At 43.8% G+C, this 20,390-nt stretch overlaps 1 protein-coding gene across 1 annotated transcript in view; it reads left to right on the top strand.

The window, feature by feature from the left end:
- Nucleotides 1–20,390, top strand: part of OTOGL (otogelin like) — a 356,745-nt gene that overhangs the window by 260,440 nt on the left and 75,915 nt on the right. Inside the window, exons 43-45 of the mRNA XM_073556969.1 lie at nt 6,118–6,259; nt 15,968–16,153; nt 19,056–19,268. Coding sequence (XP_073413070.1) covers nt 6,118–6,259; nt 15,968–16,153; nt 19,056–19,268 — 541 coding nt within the window. The remainder of the gene's footprint in view (nt 1–6,117; nt 6,260–15,967; nt 16,154–19,055; nt 19,269–20,390) is intronic.

The following is a 20,390-nucleotide window of genomic DNA, read 5'->3' on the forward strand; positions in this document are numbered from 1 at the left end:
AACCACCCAGGTATAGTGGGGACCCGAAGTTGTGTAGGGGATTTTTAAACCAGTGCAGACTGCACTTTGAGCTCCTGCCCCAACAATATCCCACGGACCGCGCTAAGGTGGCCTTTATAGTGTCCCATCTTGAGGGAGAGGCGCTGGCTTGGGTGAATCCCTTATGGGAGAGGGATGACCCGGTGGTCACCAGTATCCAGAGTTTTTTGGAAACATTTTGCAAGGTATTTGATGAACCCGGGCGCCTTGCTTCCACTACGGAGGCCCTCTTTAACCTTCGCCAGGGATCCCTGACGGTAGGGCAATACGCCATCCTTTTCCGGACCCTGTCCTCGTAGCTGGGGTGGAATAATGAAGCCTTTGTAGGTGCCTTTTGGAGAGGTCTTTCTAGTAAAATCAAGGATGAGCTGGCCGGGCGTGACTCCCCAACCACCCTGGAAGATCTCATCTCTCTAGCTACTCGTATTGGTCTGCGTTTTCAGGAACGCGCTAGAGAGTCAGCCAGGGAGAGGAGGCCCTTTAGGTTATACCAAGCCCCCATTCCGCGCGCTGTTGCTCCCTCTAGTAACTCTGCTCCTGAGCCTATGCAGGTGGATCGCGTCAAGCTGGACGAACAACGGCGCAAGGAGAGGATGACTAATGGACTCTGTTTATATTGTGGAGGGGCCAATCACTTCGTATGCACTTGTCCTGAGAGACCGGGAAACGCATCCACCTAGGCCAGGTAGGAGAGGGCCCCCTAGGTGATCAGACCCCCTCTCTTCCACTTACTATTTCAGCTCTGCTTATTACAGGTCGGGGCGTGGCTCCGTGGAGGCGTATGTGGACTCGGGCGCAGCAGGCAACTTCATCCGCCAGGAAGAGGTGGACAAACTCCAGATTCCCGTGGTCGTCTTAAGAAATCCGCGAGCAATCACCTCCGTCGATGGCAAACCTCTGCCTGGACTCATCACCACGGTTACCACCGAAGTTGAGCTACAAATTGGTGCACTTCACTCCGAGAAGATTGCCTTTTATGTCCTGTCTCAACTATCCCACGCCATTCTCTTAGGGTTACCTTGGCTCAGGCGGCATGAGCCAGTTGTCGACTGGCGCTCCGGGGAGATCTTGCGCTGGGGGCACGCCTGCCATGCACGCTGTTTGCGGACCCTTGTTCGTCCCCATTCTCTGCCTAGGCCAACCGATCTCCCGGGCCTTCCTGTTCCATACCACGCCTACGCTGATGTTTTCTCCAAGAAGGAAGCGGATTCCCTGCCTCCACATCGGTCCTATGACTGCTCTATCGACCTGATTCCCGGAGCTGTCCCTCCCAGAGGAAGAACGTACCCTCTTTCTCCAGCCGAGACCTCTGCCATGACGGAATACATTCAGGAAAACCTGACCAAGGGGTTTATCCTGAAGCCCTCTTCTCCTGCGGGCGCGGGTTTTTTCTTCGTCCGGAAGAAGGACGGATCACTGCGGCCTTGTATAGATTACCGGGGCCTAAACAATATCACCGTTAAAAACCGATATCCCCTTCCGTTGATTCCTGAGCTCTTTGACCGGCTGAGAGGAGCTTGGATCTTCACGAAGTTAGATCTGCAGGGAGCTTACAATTTGATCCGGATCCGCGCAGGGGACGAGTGGAAAACGGCCTTCAATACCCGTGACGGGCATTATGAATACTTAGTCATGCCATTCGGTCTTTGCAATGCACCAGCTGTGTTTCAAAACTTTATCAACGAGGTGTTGCGGGATCTGCTCTATTCCTGTGTGGTGGTGTATTTAGACGACATTCTCGTTTTCTCGCCCGATCTGTCCTCCCATCGCAAGAGCGTACGCTTGGTCTTGCATCGCCTTCGAGAGAATCGACTCTACGCCAAGATTGAGAAATGCCTTTTTGAGTAGACGTCATTGCCCTTCTTGGGATATATCATCACCGATTCCGGTCTGAAGATGGATCCCGAAAAACTCAGTGCGGTACTCAAGTGGCCCCGTCCAGTGGGGATAAAGGCCATCCAGCGGTTCCTTGGGTTCGCAAACTATTACCGTCAATTCGTGCCTCATTTTTCTACGGTTACTAAACCCATCACGGCCTTGACCCGTAAGGGAACGAAACCCAACAGCTGGTCCCCCGAAGCTGAGAACGCCTTCCTGGCTCTGAAACGTTCTTTTGCATCGGCACCCATCTTGCATCGGCCAGTGACCAGCAGGCCCTTCGTCCTAGAGGTGGACACCTCCTCCACTGGAGCGGGGGCGGTCCTGTCCCAGCAGGCTTCATCCGGGCGCCTGGTCCCTTGCGGCTTCTTTTCTAAAACCTTTTCGCCTGCGGAGTACAACTACTCCATTGGAGACCGGGAATTACTTGCCATTAAGATGGCCTTTGCTGAATGGCGATATTTACTCGAGGGGGCTGTACATCCCTTCACCATCCTTACGGACCACAAGAATCTGGCTTACCTGCAGTCTGCCCAAAGACTCAATGCCCGGCAAGCCAGGTGGGCCCTGTATTTCTCCCGCTTTGACTTTCAACTTCACTTTCGACCTGGTAATAGGAACATCAAGGCCGATGCCCTTTCCAGGTCATTACAGTCACCGGAGAGGGATGAAGACCCATCCTATATTATCGAGCCTACTAAGATGATCACCGTGGCTCCTGTGAATTTTTCCACTCCTCCGCCTGGTAAAACTTTCGTCCCTCAAGGCAGACGTTCAGAGGTGCTGCGCTGGGGGCATTCCTCCAAAGTTGCTGGACACGTTGGGACTAAGAAGACTCTCTTGCTGCTTTCCCGGTATTACTGGTGGCCCACGCTTCGCCAGGATGTGATGGACTATGTAGCCTCGTGCACAACCTGTGCCCAGAACAAGGTGGCTAGGGCTTTGCCCTCCGGTCTTCTTCACCCATTACCAGTTCCAGAGGCTCCCTGGCAGCAAATCGCTATGGATTTTGTGACTGATTTACCCCGCTCAGCTGGATGTACCACCATCTTAGTCGTAGCAGATCGTTTTTCCAAGATGGCCCACTTTGTTCCCTTACCGGGACTGCCGTCCGCCCCAAAGTTGGCCGAGATCTTCATCCACCAGATCTTCAGGCTACATGGTCTTCCTCAGCGGATTGTGTCGGATCGGGGGGTCCAGTTCACCTCTCGCTTCTGGAAGGCTCTCTGCCGGCTTATGGGTACATCTCTCGACTTCTCCTCTGCATACCATCCTCAGACCAACGGGCAAGTGGAGCGAATTAATCAGGTGTTAACTACCTTCTTACGTCACTTCTCCAACGCCCATCAGGACAATTGGGTCGCGCTCCTACCTTGGGCTGAATTCTCGCACAATAACCATCCCAGCGAATCTACCGCCAAGTCACCATTCTTTGTGGTAACCGGTCAAAATCCAGGTATTCCGCTACCCTTTTCCACGTCTACGGGAGTGCCCGCAGCAGATTCACTCGCAATGGAATTCTCGCAGATTTGGAGGGAGACCAGGGAAGCGCTCAAGTGTGCCAATAACCGAATCAAGAAACATGCGGACAAAAGACGAAAGGACGTGCCTCCGTACCATCCAGGTGACAAAGTCTGGCTTTCAACTCGACATATCCGTCTGAGAGTTCCCTCTTACAATTTGAGCCCTCGGTACATTGGGCCGTTTGAAGTGATCGGTCGCATTAATGAAGTGGCTTATAAGCTGAGGTTGCCTGCTTCGCTCCGGGTTCCCAACGCTTTCCATGTCTCGCTCTTGAAACCCGTAGTCCTGAATCGGTTCCAACCAGTTTCCATCGCCCCTCCTTCACCTTCCTTGAGGTCAAAGACATCTTGGCTATGAAAAGAGTCAAGGGAAAGACCCTTTTTCTTATCGATTGGAGGGGTTTTGGCCCCGAGGAAAGGTCCTGGGAGCCTCGAGAGAATATCAATGCTCCCCGGATTCTGAAAAAGTTTTTGGCCAATCTCAGTAGGGGAGGACGTAAGGAGGGGGGTACTGTGACATTGGCGGCTATGCCCGCCGATGTCCCTCCAGCAGCAGCGCAGGCCACAGCGTCCCCTTACCTGCGCGCCCCCGTCCAGGCGTGCGCCCGTCCTGCATTCCCCCTCACAGCGGCTCCTGGCACCCGCTCCCTGTCGCGCGCACGCCCCCTCCCGCTCTCTCTCTCCAGTGGTGGGCGGCGCTGAGGGGCAGGACAGGGGGACGCACTTCCGGGTGTTAGGATACTTCAGGCGTCCTCGCTGTGAGGAGGACGCCTGATGATCGTGTAGTCTCCTGCACCCTCTGGCCGCTACAGTTCTCTGTAGTTCCTATTGTCCACGCCCTGTCTCACTGCCTCCCTGCCGTGCCCTGTGTTACAGTCCTTGCAGTTCCTATTGTCCATGCCCTGCCTCCCTGCCGCGCCTGTGTTACATGCCCCTGTAGTTCCTCTTGTCCATGCTCTCTCCCTGCCGTGCCCTGTGTTACATGCCTCTGTAGTTCCTCCTGTCCATGCTCTGCCTCCCTGCCGTGCCCTGTGTCTCATTCCTCTGTCCGTCAGTCCTGGGTCGGTATCTAAGCCATCCTTCTCCCTAGTCCTTATTTGTCCGTGGAGCCATCCCTCTTGGTTCCGGCTGTTGCGCTTCCGTCCCCTGTGGTCCTGCCCAAACGATCCCTGTATAGGGGTCGGTCTTCACCTGGAGTGCTCGGCCCAGGGGCTCCGGATCCGCGATCCAGAGGGTCCACTCTCCGACGTAGCTTTTATCTAAATCATCACATCTTGTGATCATTTTGACCCAACGGGGTGAGATCTTGCGGGGAGCCCCAGATCGAGGAGATTATCAGTGGCCTTGTATGTCTTCCATGTTCATATTATTGCTCCCACAATTGATTTCATCACACCAAGCTGCTTGCCTATTGCAGATTCAGTCTTCCTAGCCTGGTGCAGGGCTACAATTTTATTTCTGATGTCCTTCAACAGCTCTTTGGTCTTCACCATAGTGGAGTTTGGAGTGTGACTATTTAAGGTTGTGGACAGGTGTCATTTATACTGATAACTAGTTCAAACAGATGCCATTACTACAGGTAAAGAGTGGAGGACAGAGGAGCCTCTTGAAAAAGAAGTTATAGGTCAGTGAGAGCCAGAAATCCTTCCTGTTTTTAGGTGAACAAAAATACTTATTTTTCACCATAATTTGCAAAATAAATCTTGCCAAATCAGACAAGGTGAGTTTCTGGATTTGTTTCCTCATTTTGACTCTCATAGATGTGGTCTACCTATGATGTCAATTACAGGCCTCGCTCATCTTTATAAGTGGGATAGCTTGCACAATTGGTGGCTGACTAAATACTTTTTTCCCCCACTGTACATACATCAAGTTATCCAAGCATTGGCACCACATACCAATGAGGAAGCATGAAAAACACTATATACAATATATAGGGTATAGATTATCCTACAAAAATCTGCAAGAGAGTAATTGCATAGTATATAGAACTATATTTATATAAATCAAATATTAATATAGTATACAGTCCATTATAAAGTCAGTGTAGCAACATAGTAATCTCCCTATCCAAGCCTAACCTCAAGGATGATGAACCAAACATGCTTGATAATACATCATAGTAGGTAATGTCACTGAAACTGCAGTGTGGTCTGCAGTATGTCCAATTTCCCTTTTTACCCTCTTTTTTGTTGTTCCAATACTCACAAAGGAAATAAACATGTGTATAACAAAACATGTATAATTGCAGTAATTTTCTTGGAGAATTATTTCATTTTCTGGAGCAATTTCAATGGCGTAACATTTTCAGCCATGACTGTATATAGGTGGATGGATGAATAGATAGTCCGGAAATGACCAAAATGAACCAAGTCACCACTTCCATAAAAACCATGGCTCATTATCATGTAATAGGAGTAGATTGTTCATTTTACTACTGTAGAATTTTTTTTCCATATACATAAATGTTATCACTATAATACTATAAGTATGGTTGGGGGTATCCCAACAACATTGTATATATTTCTAACATAAGCAACAGGACAATTCATCAATGCAGCATGTGACATGCTTTTTTTGTAGAAATGTGGAAATTGCTTGTTTTTACAAGGCTGTTTGTTTTGCCAATAGTCATTGAATGCTTTACAGTTGAGTTTACGCATGATCTAATTTCTAGGTTTCCCCACAAGACTTCTGTGAGAAGATGTGGATCAACAGTACACACTTTTTAAACTATGAATGTGACGCTCTTTCTGCGTATGTAGCCCTCTGCAGTAAACATAATATATGCATTAAATGGAGGACTCAAGATTACTGTTGTAAGTTCTACAGATTCATTCTTTATTTAGCTGTCTATTCACTTTCTGACAAATGGTTACTTCCATTTATTATAGAATGAGAGGAAAAGTGGTAGTAGTGAACTTCAGTGTTTGGCAGTTTTTGATTGGCGGTCTGTAGTCTCTGAAGTCAGACTAATTAGGTTGTGTGAACAGACACAATGGCTCATTTTTTTTAACTTAGGGCCCCGTCACACATAGCGACTCACCAGCGATCCCGACAATGATATCAACTTGTCAGGATGGCTGGCGAGTCGCTACATGATCGCTGGTGAGCTGTCAAACAGACAGCTTCACCAGCGATCAGCACCAGCGACGCCGAGCGCGCGGCGTCATTGTGTACTTTAGTTACCAGCGCGCTGATGCAGGGAGCTGGTAACTAAGGTACACATCGAGTTACTAAGGGGCGTGCATCACTTAGAAATCCGATGTGTACCTTGGTTACCAGCTCCCTGCATCAGTGCGCTGGTAACTAAGGTACACAGAGGATTTCTAAGCACAGTGCGCTGCTTAGAAACCCTGTGTTTACCTTAGTTACCAGCTGTTCGCTGGTCTCCCACCTGTCACACACAGCGATGCGTGCTGGCCAGCGGGAGACCAGCGATCAAAAAAATGTCCAGGGCTTTCCAACAACGATCAGCGATACCGGCAGGGGGGCCGGTCGCTGATAGGTGTCATACATAGCGATCTCGCTGCTGAGATCGCTGTTGCGTCACAAAAATTGTGACTCAGCAGCGATCTCGCTAGCGAGATCACTATGTGTGACGGGGGCTTAAATGTAACAGTTTTGACTATTTAAATCCTACCTGAAATGTAAAAGAAATGCCAGAAAGCAGTGATGATAAGGAAAGTCAGCTTCAGACCTAAGCTTAGTTTCACCCTTGATAAAGATTCAGTTTGCTGCCTTATCCCTATCCCTAAATATCTTGACTATGACCAAGTGGCTTGTTGTTGTTCTCCATATAACACTTTGGATTGGCGCCTCAACTGGCAAGTGTCACACTGTAATGCTGAGGGTTACTGCAGAGTAACACCAACTCCACTAGATGACAGCAGAGTGAGGAGTGAGCTGAATATCCTGCTATGAAGCATCTCAACAGCAATACAGCGAAGCAACCACTAGGTGGCAAAGGATAAGTCAGAGAGCTGAATAGATCCCAGGCAATAATGTTATACAAAGAGGAAAAGCCAAAACTCAGACTCAGAAGGGAGCAAAAGGTCAGTACCGGTCAGCAGCAGAACTATCTGAAGGAAGTGACAGAAACAGGTCAAGGACGAGCCAAAGTCAAATACCGGGTAATCCAAACACATGAGGAAATAAGGAACAGGGATGGAACTAAGGGAGGTCAGCAGACACGGGTTAAGTCAGGTGGACACAGCAGAACAGACCATGAACTCACCAGAGCCAGCTACAAACGCTGAAGGCAAGCAATATAACTGGCACTGCACACAGGTTGCAGCACAGAGATATAGCAGACTGGATACAGGAATGAGGCAGGGAAAGTTAACCCCTGACACAACCAGATCAGGAAAGAAGAGACAAGACAAAACCTGGCCTGGATCGTGACAGGAAGGATGTTAGTTTACCACTAAAGGGAACCTGTCAGAAAATCTCTGGGAAGCAAGCACTGTCCATGAGAAGCATGGAAGGCCCCCAGTATTGAAATGAGGGGTGTAATGGTGCAGGAAACTCTTGGCCACATGAGCAGAGCTCCAAAACCCCCTCATTTGCATACTAATTAAGGCTAAGTTCACATTAGTGTCTCTGTGCACAGCGTATCATCTGCATGCGCAATTGCATGCCAAAACACATTCAAACGCATGGTTGCGCTGCGTTTTTTTATCCACATCAGCTTATGCATGACACCAAAAAAACGCTGAGTGTGCATGCGTTTGTATGTGTTTTTGCATGCGTTTGTTTTTTCAGCGCATGCGTTCGAATTTTCAAAGAATTTTGTAATCAGGAAAATGCTGTATCAGGAGAATTTCCTTGACAAAAGCCACACCCAATGGGCTTGTTTCATGGGGAATCTGTATATATAGACCCTACACAAATGAAATCCTCATCGTTTGCTGCTGTATCCAGCTGCAAGATGGATTTCAGCATGGAGAGCTTCTATCGTAATCTGGATTTGGAATTGAAATTGGCTTTTGCCTTTGCTGTGGCTTGTGAAGAAGAAAGAAGAAGAGCAAGACGGAGAAGACGTTGTCGTCGATACTGGCAACACCCCATCATTGAAGTCCGAGAGAGCCATGGAGCCTACCACTCATTGTACACCGAGCTGCGTGAAAACCCGGAGAAGTTTTTCGATGTTGGAACAGAGCTTCGATGAGTTGCCGCAACGTCTCCGAGGATCCATCACCAGGCAGGACACACAACTACGTCGAGAAATTCCTGCTGAGAAACATCTGTTGGTGACCCTGAGGTAGGTAATTTTGTAAAATAAACACATGTTGTTTGTATTATTGTTATAACAGCGATTTACTGATTTTTTTTTTCCATTTTCTTTTCAGCAGATTCCTGGCTCCCGGAGAGACCTTAAGATCTCTACATTTTCAATTCTGGATTGAAGTGTCCACTCTTTCTGGGATTGTTGGAGACACCTGCCGTGTTTTATGTGACGTTCTGTGTGCAGAATTCCTCCCCCAATCCACAGCAGAACTCTGGCTGGAAAATGCTGCAAAATTCCAAAATTGTATCCTAAGTCATACTACAAGACTCGCTAAAGGGTTGATTGTGACTTGTAGGATCGCTACTACCAATAGGTGGCGCTGTAGAGTAAAAGTCCTCTTTCTTTCTGAAGAGGCAATTTGCAAAATTCCAGGAAATTTGTAATTTTCCAAACTGTGTGGGGGCAGTGGATTGCAAACACATTCGGATTCTGAAATCTGCTGGAAGTGGATCCAAGTATTTCAATTACAAAAAAAGTTTTGATTGTTGTCATGGCGATTGCAGAAGCGGAGTGTCCATTTGTCACCGTTGCTGTTGGCTCATTTGGATGAGGAAATGACTCAGACTTTCAAAAACTCTGACATGGGCCAACGTTTGTATGGTAATAACTTTAATTTTCCACTGCCACAACCTCTTCGAAACACTGAAGGACCTCCAATGCTGTTTGTTGTGGTTGGGGATGAGGCGTTTCAAATGTGTGCCAACCTCATAAAACCGTACTCAAGTCAAGAATTGAATCGCACCAAAAGGATTTACAACTACCGACTGACAAGGGCACGAAGAACTGTGGAGTGTGTGCCTTTGGTTTGCTGGCATCTAAATGGCGCATTTTGGGAACACCAACCAATCTAAATACTGAGACAATTGATGATGTGGTCAAAGCGTGTGTTGTTATACACAATTACATCCTTGCAAAAGAGCGACAACAATTAGAACTTGACGAACCGGTTGCTAGCACTTTGCAGGATTACCGTGATAAGTTTGCTGCTTACTTTGCCTTGGATATTGGACATCTTGCATGGCAAGACGATATGGTTTAATACACTTTAAATAAATGTTATATGTTTGCTGACTTTACTACTAATAAAACACCTTGAGATAAACACCCGTTACAACTTGACTCAGCAATACAATACCCAAGTGTGTGTTTTCACATAAAGAGACAAAGAAAACACAGGGATTTTGCAAACAAAATAAAATTTTTATTTAGCAACAACCATACCCATCTGATTATTTGCATTAAACAACAATTAGTTTTATGCTCGGGGGCAGTATTTCCTGGACATGATTAGTGTGAAGAACGCATGCATATCATATGCATGCGTACGTATGTCCTTGTGTACCAATACACTCCCATAAACAGTAATGCGTTGTTTTGACGCACTCATCAACATGCGTGTGTCTGTGCTAAATTGAAGCTTCAAAAAATGCAACATTGTTATGAATGGGTCACTGAGGAGGAAAAAACCTAAACAAGCTAAGCTCAGAAAAACCAGAGAGGTTGGTAACTATGCAAACAAAAAGACCAAGTGGAGTAACCATGAACCACAAAAAAGAATAAGATAGATTGTATACAAAACACATCTTTAGTAAAGTAAAAAATATCAAACACTTATAATATAAGAGGTATCTAGAAGGTGCAATCCAGAAAAACAATCAGCAGTGAGGAGCTAACATGGTATAAATAATCCACAGCGGCAGAGAAATATTACAGGCGTGAGTCCCAATATGTAAGATACAGGGTATAAAAATAAGCCTAGATGGCAGTGCAGCAATATCAGTTCCAATTATAGACGTAAGCAATCATTAGCAGCCTATTACCACGTGCACCCCATGCAGGTCAGATCAAGGTAAGTTAACAGAAATATATCTCCATATCTCCACATCAAGTGCTTAATCACTCACCCATATTGCCAAGGTACCCAGGTCAGCGCCTCACCGCTACCCCCGACGCGCGTTTCGCCACTTCTTTTTCAAGGGGAGATGTCTGCCCATATTGCAAATCCACCTTATATGCCTGAAATCCCAGATGCCGTTAATTAACGCAGCGCATGCCCAGTGAGACCGGGCGGCGATGACACCATGAACCGCCGCCATCACAAGAGTCGCGCGCATGCGTGGTACAACAGCCACCCGTGTGACATCATTATAATGCGCGCGACTCATAATAGATGGCCGGAACATGTAGCGCAGATACCGGTCGCACTGCGCATGCGCTCAAAGTCGCGGCCATTTTCGTGTGGATCAAGTGCCAGTCGCCATAATAGGAGAGTCTCATTTTGCACAACGCAATTACTGTGTCTATAATATATCCTAATTGCAGTAAAAATGCACAGATATCGAAAACCACCTTCACCAACCTATTAGTCTGTTGTGATTAGGCACAAAAAACAAAGTGTTTAGGTACAATCACAATGTTATCTGAACCCCAGGTACATAATATATGAACACATAGAATGTTAATACAGAAGAGAAAAGAGACATATCCCATATATTAATAAACATCACTCCAACTGGTTCCATTAAGTCTCTTAATTTGATTATCCATCCGAAGATCAATTATTGAAGTGTAGATGGGTTAAAACCATTGGAGAAGGATGTGCACGGCAGACCGACATGATTGATCCTATAGAATGTACTCAAATTTCCGGGAGCAGGCATAGGTACATCAATACGAAATTGAATTATATTTGCATGATAACTAAAAAGCAAACACACAAAAATAAAATGAAAACAAAAAATATTAAAATACAAGAACCAAGGAAATACAAAAAAAGAGGTTTTTCATATTTCTCAATAGGCCACACCACGACATTCCCGCCCTTGTCTGCAGCTTTTATTACCACATCATCTAAGCATTTTAAACTTTTTCATGATGCTAATCCTAAGGGCTTGTTGGTCCGTGGTATTGATAAAATTGAGTGTGGGGTCCGGGGTGGCAATGTTAAGAAGATCCTTGCACAGCATGAGTGCAGATGGATCGTTACATTAGATACATTGGCAGTTTTGGCACCAAAAGGATTAAATGAAACTAACAGTTTTGGGTCTTTTCTCTAACTATTTCCCCTCCCTTCTTTATCCATCTCGATCTCGTTGCTCCAGATCCATTTCTTTTCCTCTTTTTGCCTTTATTTGGTCCTTTGTCCCTCACTTTTTATATTTGTTTCAAACCTCTTTTTTTGTATTTCCTTGGTTCTTGTATTTTAATATTTTTTGTTTTAATTTTATTTTTGTGTGTTTGCTTTTTAGTTATCATGCAATTATAATTCAATTTCGTATTGATGTACCTATGCCTGCTCCCGGAAATTTGAGTACATTCTATAGGATCAATCATGTCGGTCTGCCGTGGACATCCTTCTCCAATGGTTTTAACCCATCTACACTTCAATAATTGATCTTCGGATGGATAATCAAATTAAGAGACTTAATGGAACCAGTTGGAGTGATGTTTATTAATATATGGGATATGTCTCTTTTCTCTTCTGTATTAACATTCTATGTGTTCATATATTATGTACCTGGGGTTCAGATAACATTGTGATTGTATCTAAACACTTTGTTTTTTGTGCCTAATCACAACAGACTAATAGGTTGGTGAAGGTGGTTTTCGATATCTGTGCATTTTTACTGCAATTAGGATATATTATAGACACAGTAATTGCATTGTGCAAAATGAGACTCTCCTATTATGGCGACTGGCACTTGATCCACATGAAAATGGCCGCGACTTTGAGCGCATGCACAGTGCGACCGGTATCGGCGCTACATGTTCCGGCCATCTATTATGAGTCGCGCGCATTATAATGACGTCATACGGGTGGTTGTTGTACCACGCATGCGCGCGACTCTTGTGATGGCGGCGGTTCATGGTGTCATCGCCGCCCGGTCTCACTGGGCATGCGCTGTGTTAATTAACGGCATCTGGGATTTCAGGCATATAAGGTGGATTTGCAATATGGGCAGACATCTCCCCTTGAAAAAGTGGCGAAACGCGCGTCGGGGGTAGCGGTGAGGCGCTGACCTGGGTACCTCGACAATATGGGTGAGTGATTAAGCACTTGATGTGGAGATATGGAGATATATTTCTGTTAACTTACCTTGATCTGACCTGCATGGGGTGCACGTGGTAATAGGCTGCTAATGATTGCTTACGTCTATAATTGGAACTGATATTGCTGCACTGCCATCTAGGCTTATTTTTATACCCTGTATCTTACATATTGGGACTCACGCCTGTAATATTTCTCTGCCGCTGTGGATTATTTATACCATGTTAGCTCCTCACTGCTGATTGTTTTTCTGGATTGCACCTTCTAGATACCTCTTATATTATAAGTGTTTGATATTTTTTACTTTAATAAAGATGTGTTTTGTATACAATCTATCTTATTCTTTTTTGTGGTTCATGGTTACTCCACTTGGTCTTTTTGTTTGCATGCTATTGGGAGTACTCCACATTTATTCTTATGTCCATATATCAAGGGGGAGTTAGAGTGGGTTTTCACAATCTCCTGGCCTATTAATAGAATTATGTATGTTTTGATACTTTGGTTGATATAGGTTGGTAACTATGCAGATTGCAGATCCCTGATCCTAACCACACAACTAGCAGCAGCCGTGGAGCGTACCTGCGATGAACCTAGACGCCTCGTCACGGCTGGAGGACTAAATAAGCCTATAGCAAGAAAAGGGGAAAACTAACTGCCCTAGAGCAGACCCCAAAGGAATAGACAGCCCCCACACATGTATTGACGGTGAAACAAGATGAAAACACAAACACAGGCAGGAAAATAGGCTGAGCAAACGTTGGGGCCCAAACTAACTAGAAAGGAGAGGAAAGGAAAGACACTGTCTGCAATCTACCCAAAACCCTACAAAATAATGTCCAACACTTCTGATAACAAAATTAACCCTGAAGTCACTAGACTTCTCCACTATATCAGCACTCTGAAATATTCTGAGACAGAGCAAAAAGAGGCCAATCTAATAAGGGACAAAAAGCAAATTGGCAAATACAGATAAATAAGAGTGGAAATTCAGCACAGCTGGGGCTGGCTGACCACACAAAAAACTGAATAGAACAACAAAATCAAGTGTGAACATTAGCAGAAAAACTTAGCTTGAGCTGACTGGAACAGAGCTGAGAACCAAGACCTGACAAGCAGAAGGAATCACCAGCACCAGAGTAGGGCGTCGGCTGTCTTAAATCCAATCTGAGATTCCTGAGGTTCAATCGTCATCCTCATTATCAGGTGGCAGATCGCTACTGATTAAATCAGCCTCACTACCTCCTGTTACCACCAGAGGAAGCCTGGAAGGAGAACTCACAACTGGTAGACCAGAAAATGAACTGACAACACAACATGTTGCGTTCGCTGCACACAGCGAAACGACGCATGCGTACGCATCCGCATGTGAATGCATGTGAATGCATGCAAACGCATGTCCCTATGTACACAATGTTAAATATAAGTACACAAGACGCATGCGGATCGGTAAGCAAGTATACGCTGCGCACACATACGCTAACGTGAACCCGGCCTAAGTGATTCTCTCAGGCACTGTCCCAGTAACAGGTATATTGCTATTATGGTTGAATTCTCCTACAACATTGTGTAGCCCATTTAAAATGCATTTTTGCGGTAACCGACTCCCTTTTAGAGATGAGTAAGTTGATCTCCTTATGACCTCAAAGAGATGTTTCAGCAGCCTGAAAAATCATGTTTTGAAGTCCTGTATATTTGTGTCTAGAAGTGCATCGGGCCTTCAGGATGTACTTACAGCTCCTCAGCCTCATCCTGTATTCCCTGCCTATTACCACTCTCCTCTGGGTGACAGTTCATTGGCCTCGAAATAGGCAGGGAATACAGCTTGAGGCTGAGGAGCTGTAAGTGCATTGTCATGCCCCAATGTTTTTTCAGACACCTACATACAAAGCAAAACATGAATTTTTTTGCTACTAGATCAACAATATGGGGACATAAATGGATCATCTTATTTTTATAATGCTACACAGTCATATTATTGGTTTGGGGGCGTAGAAGTTTCTAGCAGGTTCCCTTTGAGTGAGGCAGTTCTATACAGAAGCCATGTTACATAAATAAGTCACTCCAAGGAGATCAATGTCTATGTCCATCTCTTTATGTAACTACAACATCTATACAGCACAATTACTGGCCATAAAGGGAATCTATCACATGAAACCCACAGTGTGATCTACAAAATAAACGTTTTCAGCAGGATTTTATGAGTAGACTGACATACAGTTTTGTAGGTAAATATTTAGTACATTGTTTAATGTATCTCTTTAATAAAAGCTTAGCAGTCCAGTGGGCAGTTTTACCTACTGCTTGACTGCTTTCTTTGTGACCTGTAGAAAGGGCTAGGACCACCCCCTGGACTCCTAAACCCAGAATGACAGGCATTTGAATAAATATAATAACTATATTGAATCCTTTTCCAAATAACTAAATATTCTTTTGCTCAGCTTTTCATGCTTTATTACATGCTATATGTAGCTTAGACAGAATATTCAACTTGACAGATTCTTTTTAATGTTACCTTTTGGGACTTATATTTTGCATGATATAGACGTGGTGGAACATTTCCAATAAGTTTACATCTGTATTGAAAGCTAACATCTTTTCCTACATACTGCTTCACAATCCAATTAATTAGGGTCTATATGGTTCACTCCCTTTAACAATGAGCACTGTTGCTTAAAGGGAACCTGTCAGTATGAAAGTGCAGTCCGATCTGTAGGCACCATGTTACGGATAAGGGGAAGATTAGCAGACTGGTATATAGTCTGAGAAAAGATTTGGTATTACCTTTATTTTATTCATGTAATCTTCTGCAATTTCTGAGATTTTGGGTCCAGTGCGCAGTATTTGTATGAGTGCACATGTATCAATAGCTGTCAGTCACTGATAGGACCGCCCACTGGACCCAAAATCCCAAATAGAGCAGTAGTTTGCTGGAATAAAATACAGGTAATACCAAATCTTTTCTCAGATTATATATCAATCTGCTCATCTCCCCTTACTCTATAGCATGCTGCCTCCAATTTGGGCTGCACTTTCATAGTGACAGGTTCCCTTTAAGTCTAAAAAACAAAAAAATGTTATTAAGATTATATGAATATCACGAGAATGGTTACATTATATACATGATTTCATAGTAGACTATGTTTTGTAGTGTTAACAACAATTTACTAACTTTTAAAATATGTGTGCTAGCTTTACCATGTCCAGAGGATAAGGAATATCAGCCCTGTGTCCAACCATGCGCCGCTAAGACCTGCTTAAACAAATGGTATTATGAAGAGTCCCCCTGTTCCTACCTAAGAGAAGATTGTGTGTGCAAGAAAGGGACCATTCTTCACAGGACAGATTCTGAGCTCTGCATTCCTGATGACAAATGTGGTATGTAGTTTTGCTATGAGTCAGTTTAAAAAATGAAATTATTATTACATTTTAACTTGTAAAAAGTATTACGTTTCTATTTCTATGCCATAAAATGTTTTGTTAGACAAAAAAACGAACCAAAAAAACAAACAAACAAAAAAGTGGTTGGAAGACATTGCTGACATTGTATCACAGGTATTGGCTCATAAGTCAGGTCCATTTAGGTATAATAGAGTAAGCTAAATTCTGAAAAAGTGGACTGGATCGATATTTCACACCGAGGATAAATTCTGCTTAGTCCCACTTTTAATTTAGTATCTGACCTACAAAGTGGCTTTCCATTGGCTGATGTGCCTCTGTAAATGACAGATGATTAGCGATATAGAGGCTGGTACGATCACAAATAGGTAATCTATGTGCACAGAACGATCATTGTTCTCTGCCGCACATGTCCTGTTTACGCTAGATGATGTGCTGGGAGAAAAATGATTTTAAAGCACTGCCTGATTACAGGGAAAAGAGATTTCCTAGGAATGTTTGTTTCCCGATAATCAGATAGTATAAATGCACTCATATTTGTGTTGTTAAATTTATGCTTATGTGCTGCTAAAAATTTTGTGAAAAGTTACATTAAAAGAGTGGGCATTATGAAATATTAAGATGCCAATGTACTGATGCCATGTCTTTACATTTGTACACTGTACACATTTCATGACATAACAAACTAGATGAAAATGTAACATCTAATATATAAAGCTCAATGTGGGTGTGTATGTATGTACGTATGTATGTATGTATGTATGTATGTCCGGGATTGGCATCCGCACCGTCGCAGCTACAGCCACAAAATTTGGCACAGTCACACGTCTGGACCCCGAGAGCATCATAGGCTATGTTGTGAGGCGAAATTTTTAACCCCAGGCGTTCCAATTCACCAAACAATTCTGCCCCTATCTACATAATGGGGAAAAAGTGTGTGTGTATCAAGCCCCGCCCCTCATTATGATGTCATAATGGTTGCCATGGCGATGCTAATGTCATAATAGGTTGCAATGGCGAAGATGCTGTCACAATGGTTGCCATGGTGACGATGATATCTTAATAGGTTGCAATGGTGACGGTTATGTCATAACGGTTGCCATGGTGATGATGATGTCATAATGGGTATATGGGCATGGGACTATGGGATGGAGGATGTGGGCTGGGTATATGGGCACTGGACTATGGGATGGAGGATATGTATGACGGGTATATGGGTACGGGACTATGGGATGGCGGATATGTATGATGGGTATATGGGCACGGGACTATGGGATGGAGGATATGTTTGATGGGTAAATGGGCATAGGACTATGAGATGAAGGATGTGTGATAGGTATATGGGCACAGGACTATGGGATGGAGGATATGTATGATGGGTATATGGGCACGGGGACTATGGGATGAAGGATGTGTGATGGGTATATGGGCACTCGACTATGGGATGGAGGATATGTATGATGGGTATATGGGCATGGGACTATGCGATGGAGAATATGTATGATGGGTATATGGGCATGGGACTTTGGGATGGAGGATATGTGATGGGCATATGGGCACTCGACTATGGGATGGAGGATATATATGATGGGTATATGGGCACGGGCCTATGGGATGGTGGATATGTATGATGAGTATATGGGCAGGGGACTATGGGATGGAGGATAATTATAATTTGTTATAACTAACCACAGTTAGTTGCTATGCCCGGGCAGCGTCGGGCTCTTCAGCTAGTAAAGCATAAATATGTAAAGGCACCCATATTCAGAAGGATGTCTTTATTTAAGCTATGTTTGTTTTTTAGGCACTTGCCTTCATTAAAGGGCAGCTGTCAGTAGGACCAACCCTTCTAAACCGTCTCTAGTTCATAGGAAGCTGAATAAAAGTATACATTGACATCTGCAATCCGATGTCTTATTCCAGAGAAATCCACTTTTTTCTTATATGTAAATGAGCTGCTAAGATCTTTGGGCCGGACACAGATCTCCCTGAGAATCTGCATCCAGAGCTTACTTTAAATAAAGGAGGGTATTACCAGTGTGAAACATGTAATGACTGACAATCTGCTCTCCTGATCTTGTAGGCAGATTCGCAGGGAAGATCTATGCGCCACCCGTAGATCTTAACAGCTCAATTACATATTAAGAAAATATGAATTTCTCTGGAATAAGACATCAGATTGCCGCTGTCAAAGTATAATTTTATTCAAATTCCTATGGCTACTTTCACACTTGCGTTTTTTTGCGCTGCGTGCTCAGTGCAAATGTGCATAAAAACGCATCAAGCGTTTTTAATGCGTTTTCTTGCTTTTTTGCACATGGTTTTTGCAATAAAAACACATGCTTTTTCTTTGCGCTGACGTGCGCATGACCATGCGCATGTCAGTGCTCCCATAGACTTTAATGGGTTTTGGGTGAATTTCGTGCGCATGCGTTTTTTTGAGACAGGTCGGACGCACAAAAATGCAGCAGGATGCATTTTGTGCACCTGGGCGCACACTACAAAAAAACGCATATGCATACAAATGCGTACAAACGCGTAGAAACGCATGACTATGCGCACCCATGTTAAGTATAGGGAAAAAAACGCATGCGCATGTGTGTGCAAAAACTCAGCGCAAAAAAACGCAAGTGTGAAACCAGCCTATGACCTGTATTCCCATATAGTCGACTTACGAGGGTTGATCCTACATACAGATTCCCTTTAATCATTTATTCTAGTATACAGGTGAAATAGGGTCCCAACTATAAGTCATGAACTCAAACAAGATTATTGAGGGTATTAGTGAGTTTTCCGACTTTCAACCAATATTTGTTTCTTTCTAAATAATAAAAATAATATTTCTACTATAAAACTATATATATCTTTATTTGCCCTTTAGCCTGTACTGATAATGAAGGACATCCTCACTCACCTGGAGAGATCTGGCATTCATCAGCTAATAAATGCTGCCTGTCAAAATGTCTGGACAATGGAACTGTTGCATCCATAGAGCCTGACTGCAGTGACCAACCTGACCCAATTTGTAGTCGGGAGGGTGAGGTGCTTATCCGAGTCATTGAAGACGGGGCTTGCTGTCCAAAAAAAGTGTGTGGTATGTAAGTCCACTAAACTAGCATTTTATTGTGTTTCATATTCTAAAATTTCTAATTTCCTAAATTCCCTTTTACTGTACATTTTCTATATTGGAATAAAAATTAATTTAGATAGTATTCTTAAAATGTTATACAGCGCTCTATTTTTTATCCTTAACAATCATGTTTAAATTAGAGAGAATCACATTTTGAAGAATGGGAGAAGGAGACAATTTTGAGAATGTGCCCATCTCTGCCTAAAATATCCACAGTGAATCCAGTAAAGAGAAATTATCCTGTATCTTTCTTGTTTTCCTAATGTCATTAAAAGGGTGGTCTAGCACCTAAAATCTATTTTCTAAATATCTATCCTTACACCCTAATCACTTTTGTAATTATCTTTATTACCCTACACTTTTCCCTATCTAACTAATCCCTAAATGTGTTTTTTTTTGTATTTGCTGTGACATTTTGTTTGAGTGGTGTCTCAAATGGGATGTCACAGGAGGCTGGTGCTGCACTCGCTCCCCATAGGATTAGCTAGATAGGGAAAAGTCTAGGTTATTGTGTAATAAAGAAAATTAAAATAGTGGATATGGTGTAAATATAGATAGTTAGAAAATATATTTTAGGTGCTGGACCATCCATTTAATTTACCTTATGTCATTTGATAGAGATAAGTGGATCTTTTGAAATATACTGTAGTACATCACAGATCAATCTATTCATAGTCATACTGAGTGACTATACAGGTACAGCGCTTCCCTACACATCACTTGAATATTTGGTTGATTATTCACTGACTGAGATTACCACTTCCATTTTCAATGTGGTTCAGCACTGCAGTAGTGCACCATAATCAGATTAGGCCTTTTTCCATCCCTAGATGCAATCAACTATGATTCTGAACCTCCTATCCGTGCAATGTACAAACATAAAATGGTGCTCCTTGGCTGACTCCTATCTTTTCTACAGGCTGTGATTGCCCACTTGATTGTCTTTGTTATAACAATGTAATTCTATAGCTGCAGGATATTAAGGAGTAGCCTATACTGTCACGCCAAGCGTAAACAGCCCACTCACTGATGCTTCAGCAATGTGAAATGGCACTAGCCTTTCTTTTTTTTGCAATCCCATTGAAT

This window comes from Dendrobates tinctorius, unplaced genomic scaffold (genome assembly GCF_039654945.1).
Source record: "Dendrobates tinctorius isolate UK_male_01 unplaced genomic scaffold, ASM3965494v1 ptg000241l, whole genome shotgun sequence".
Lineage (NCBI taxonomy): Eukaryota > Metazoa > Chordata > Amphibia > Anura > Dendrobatidae > Dendrobates > Dendrobates tinctorius.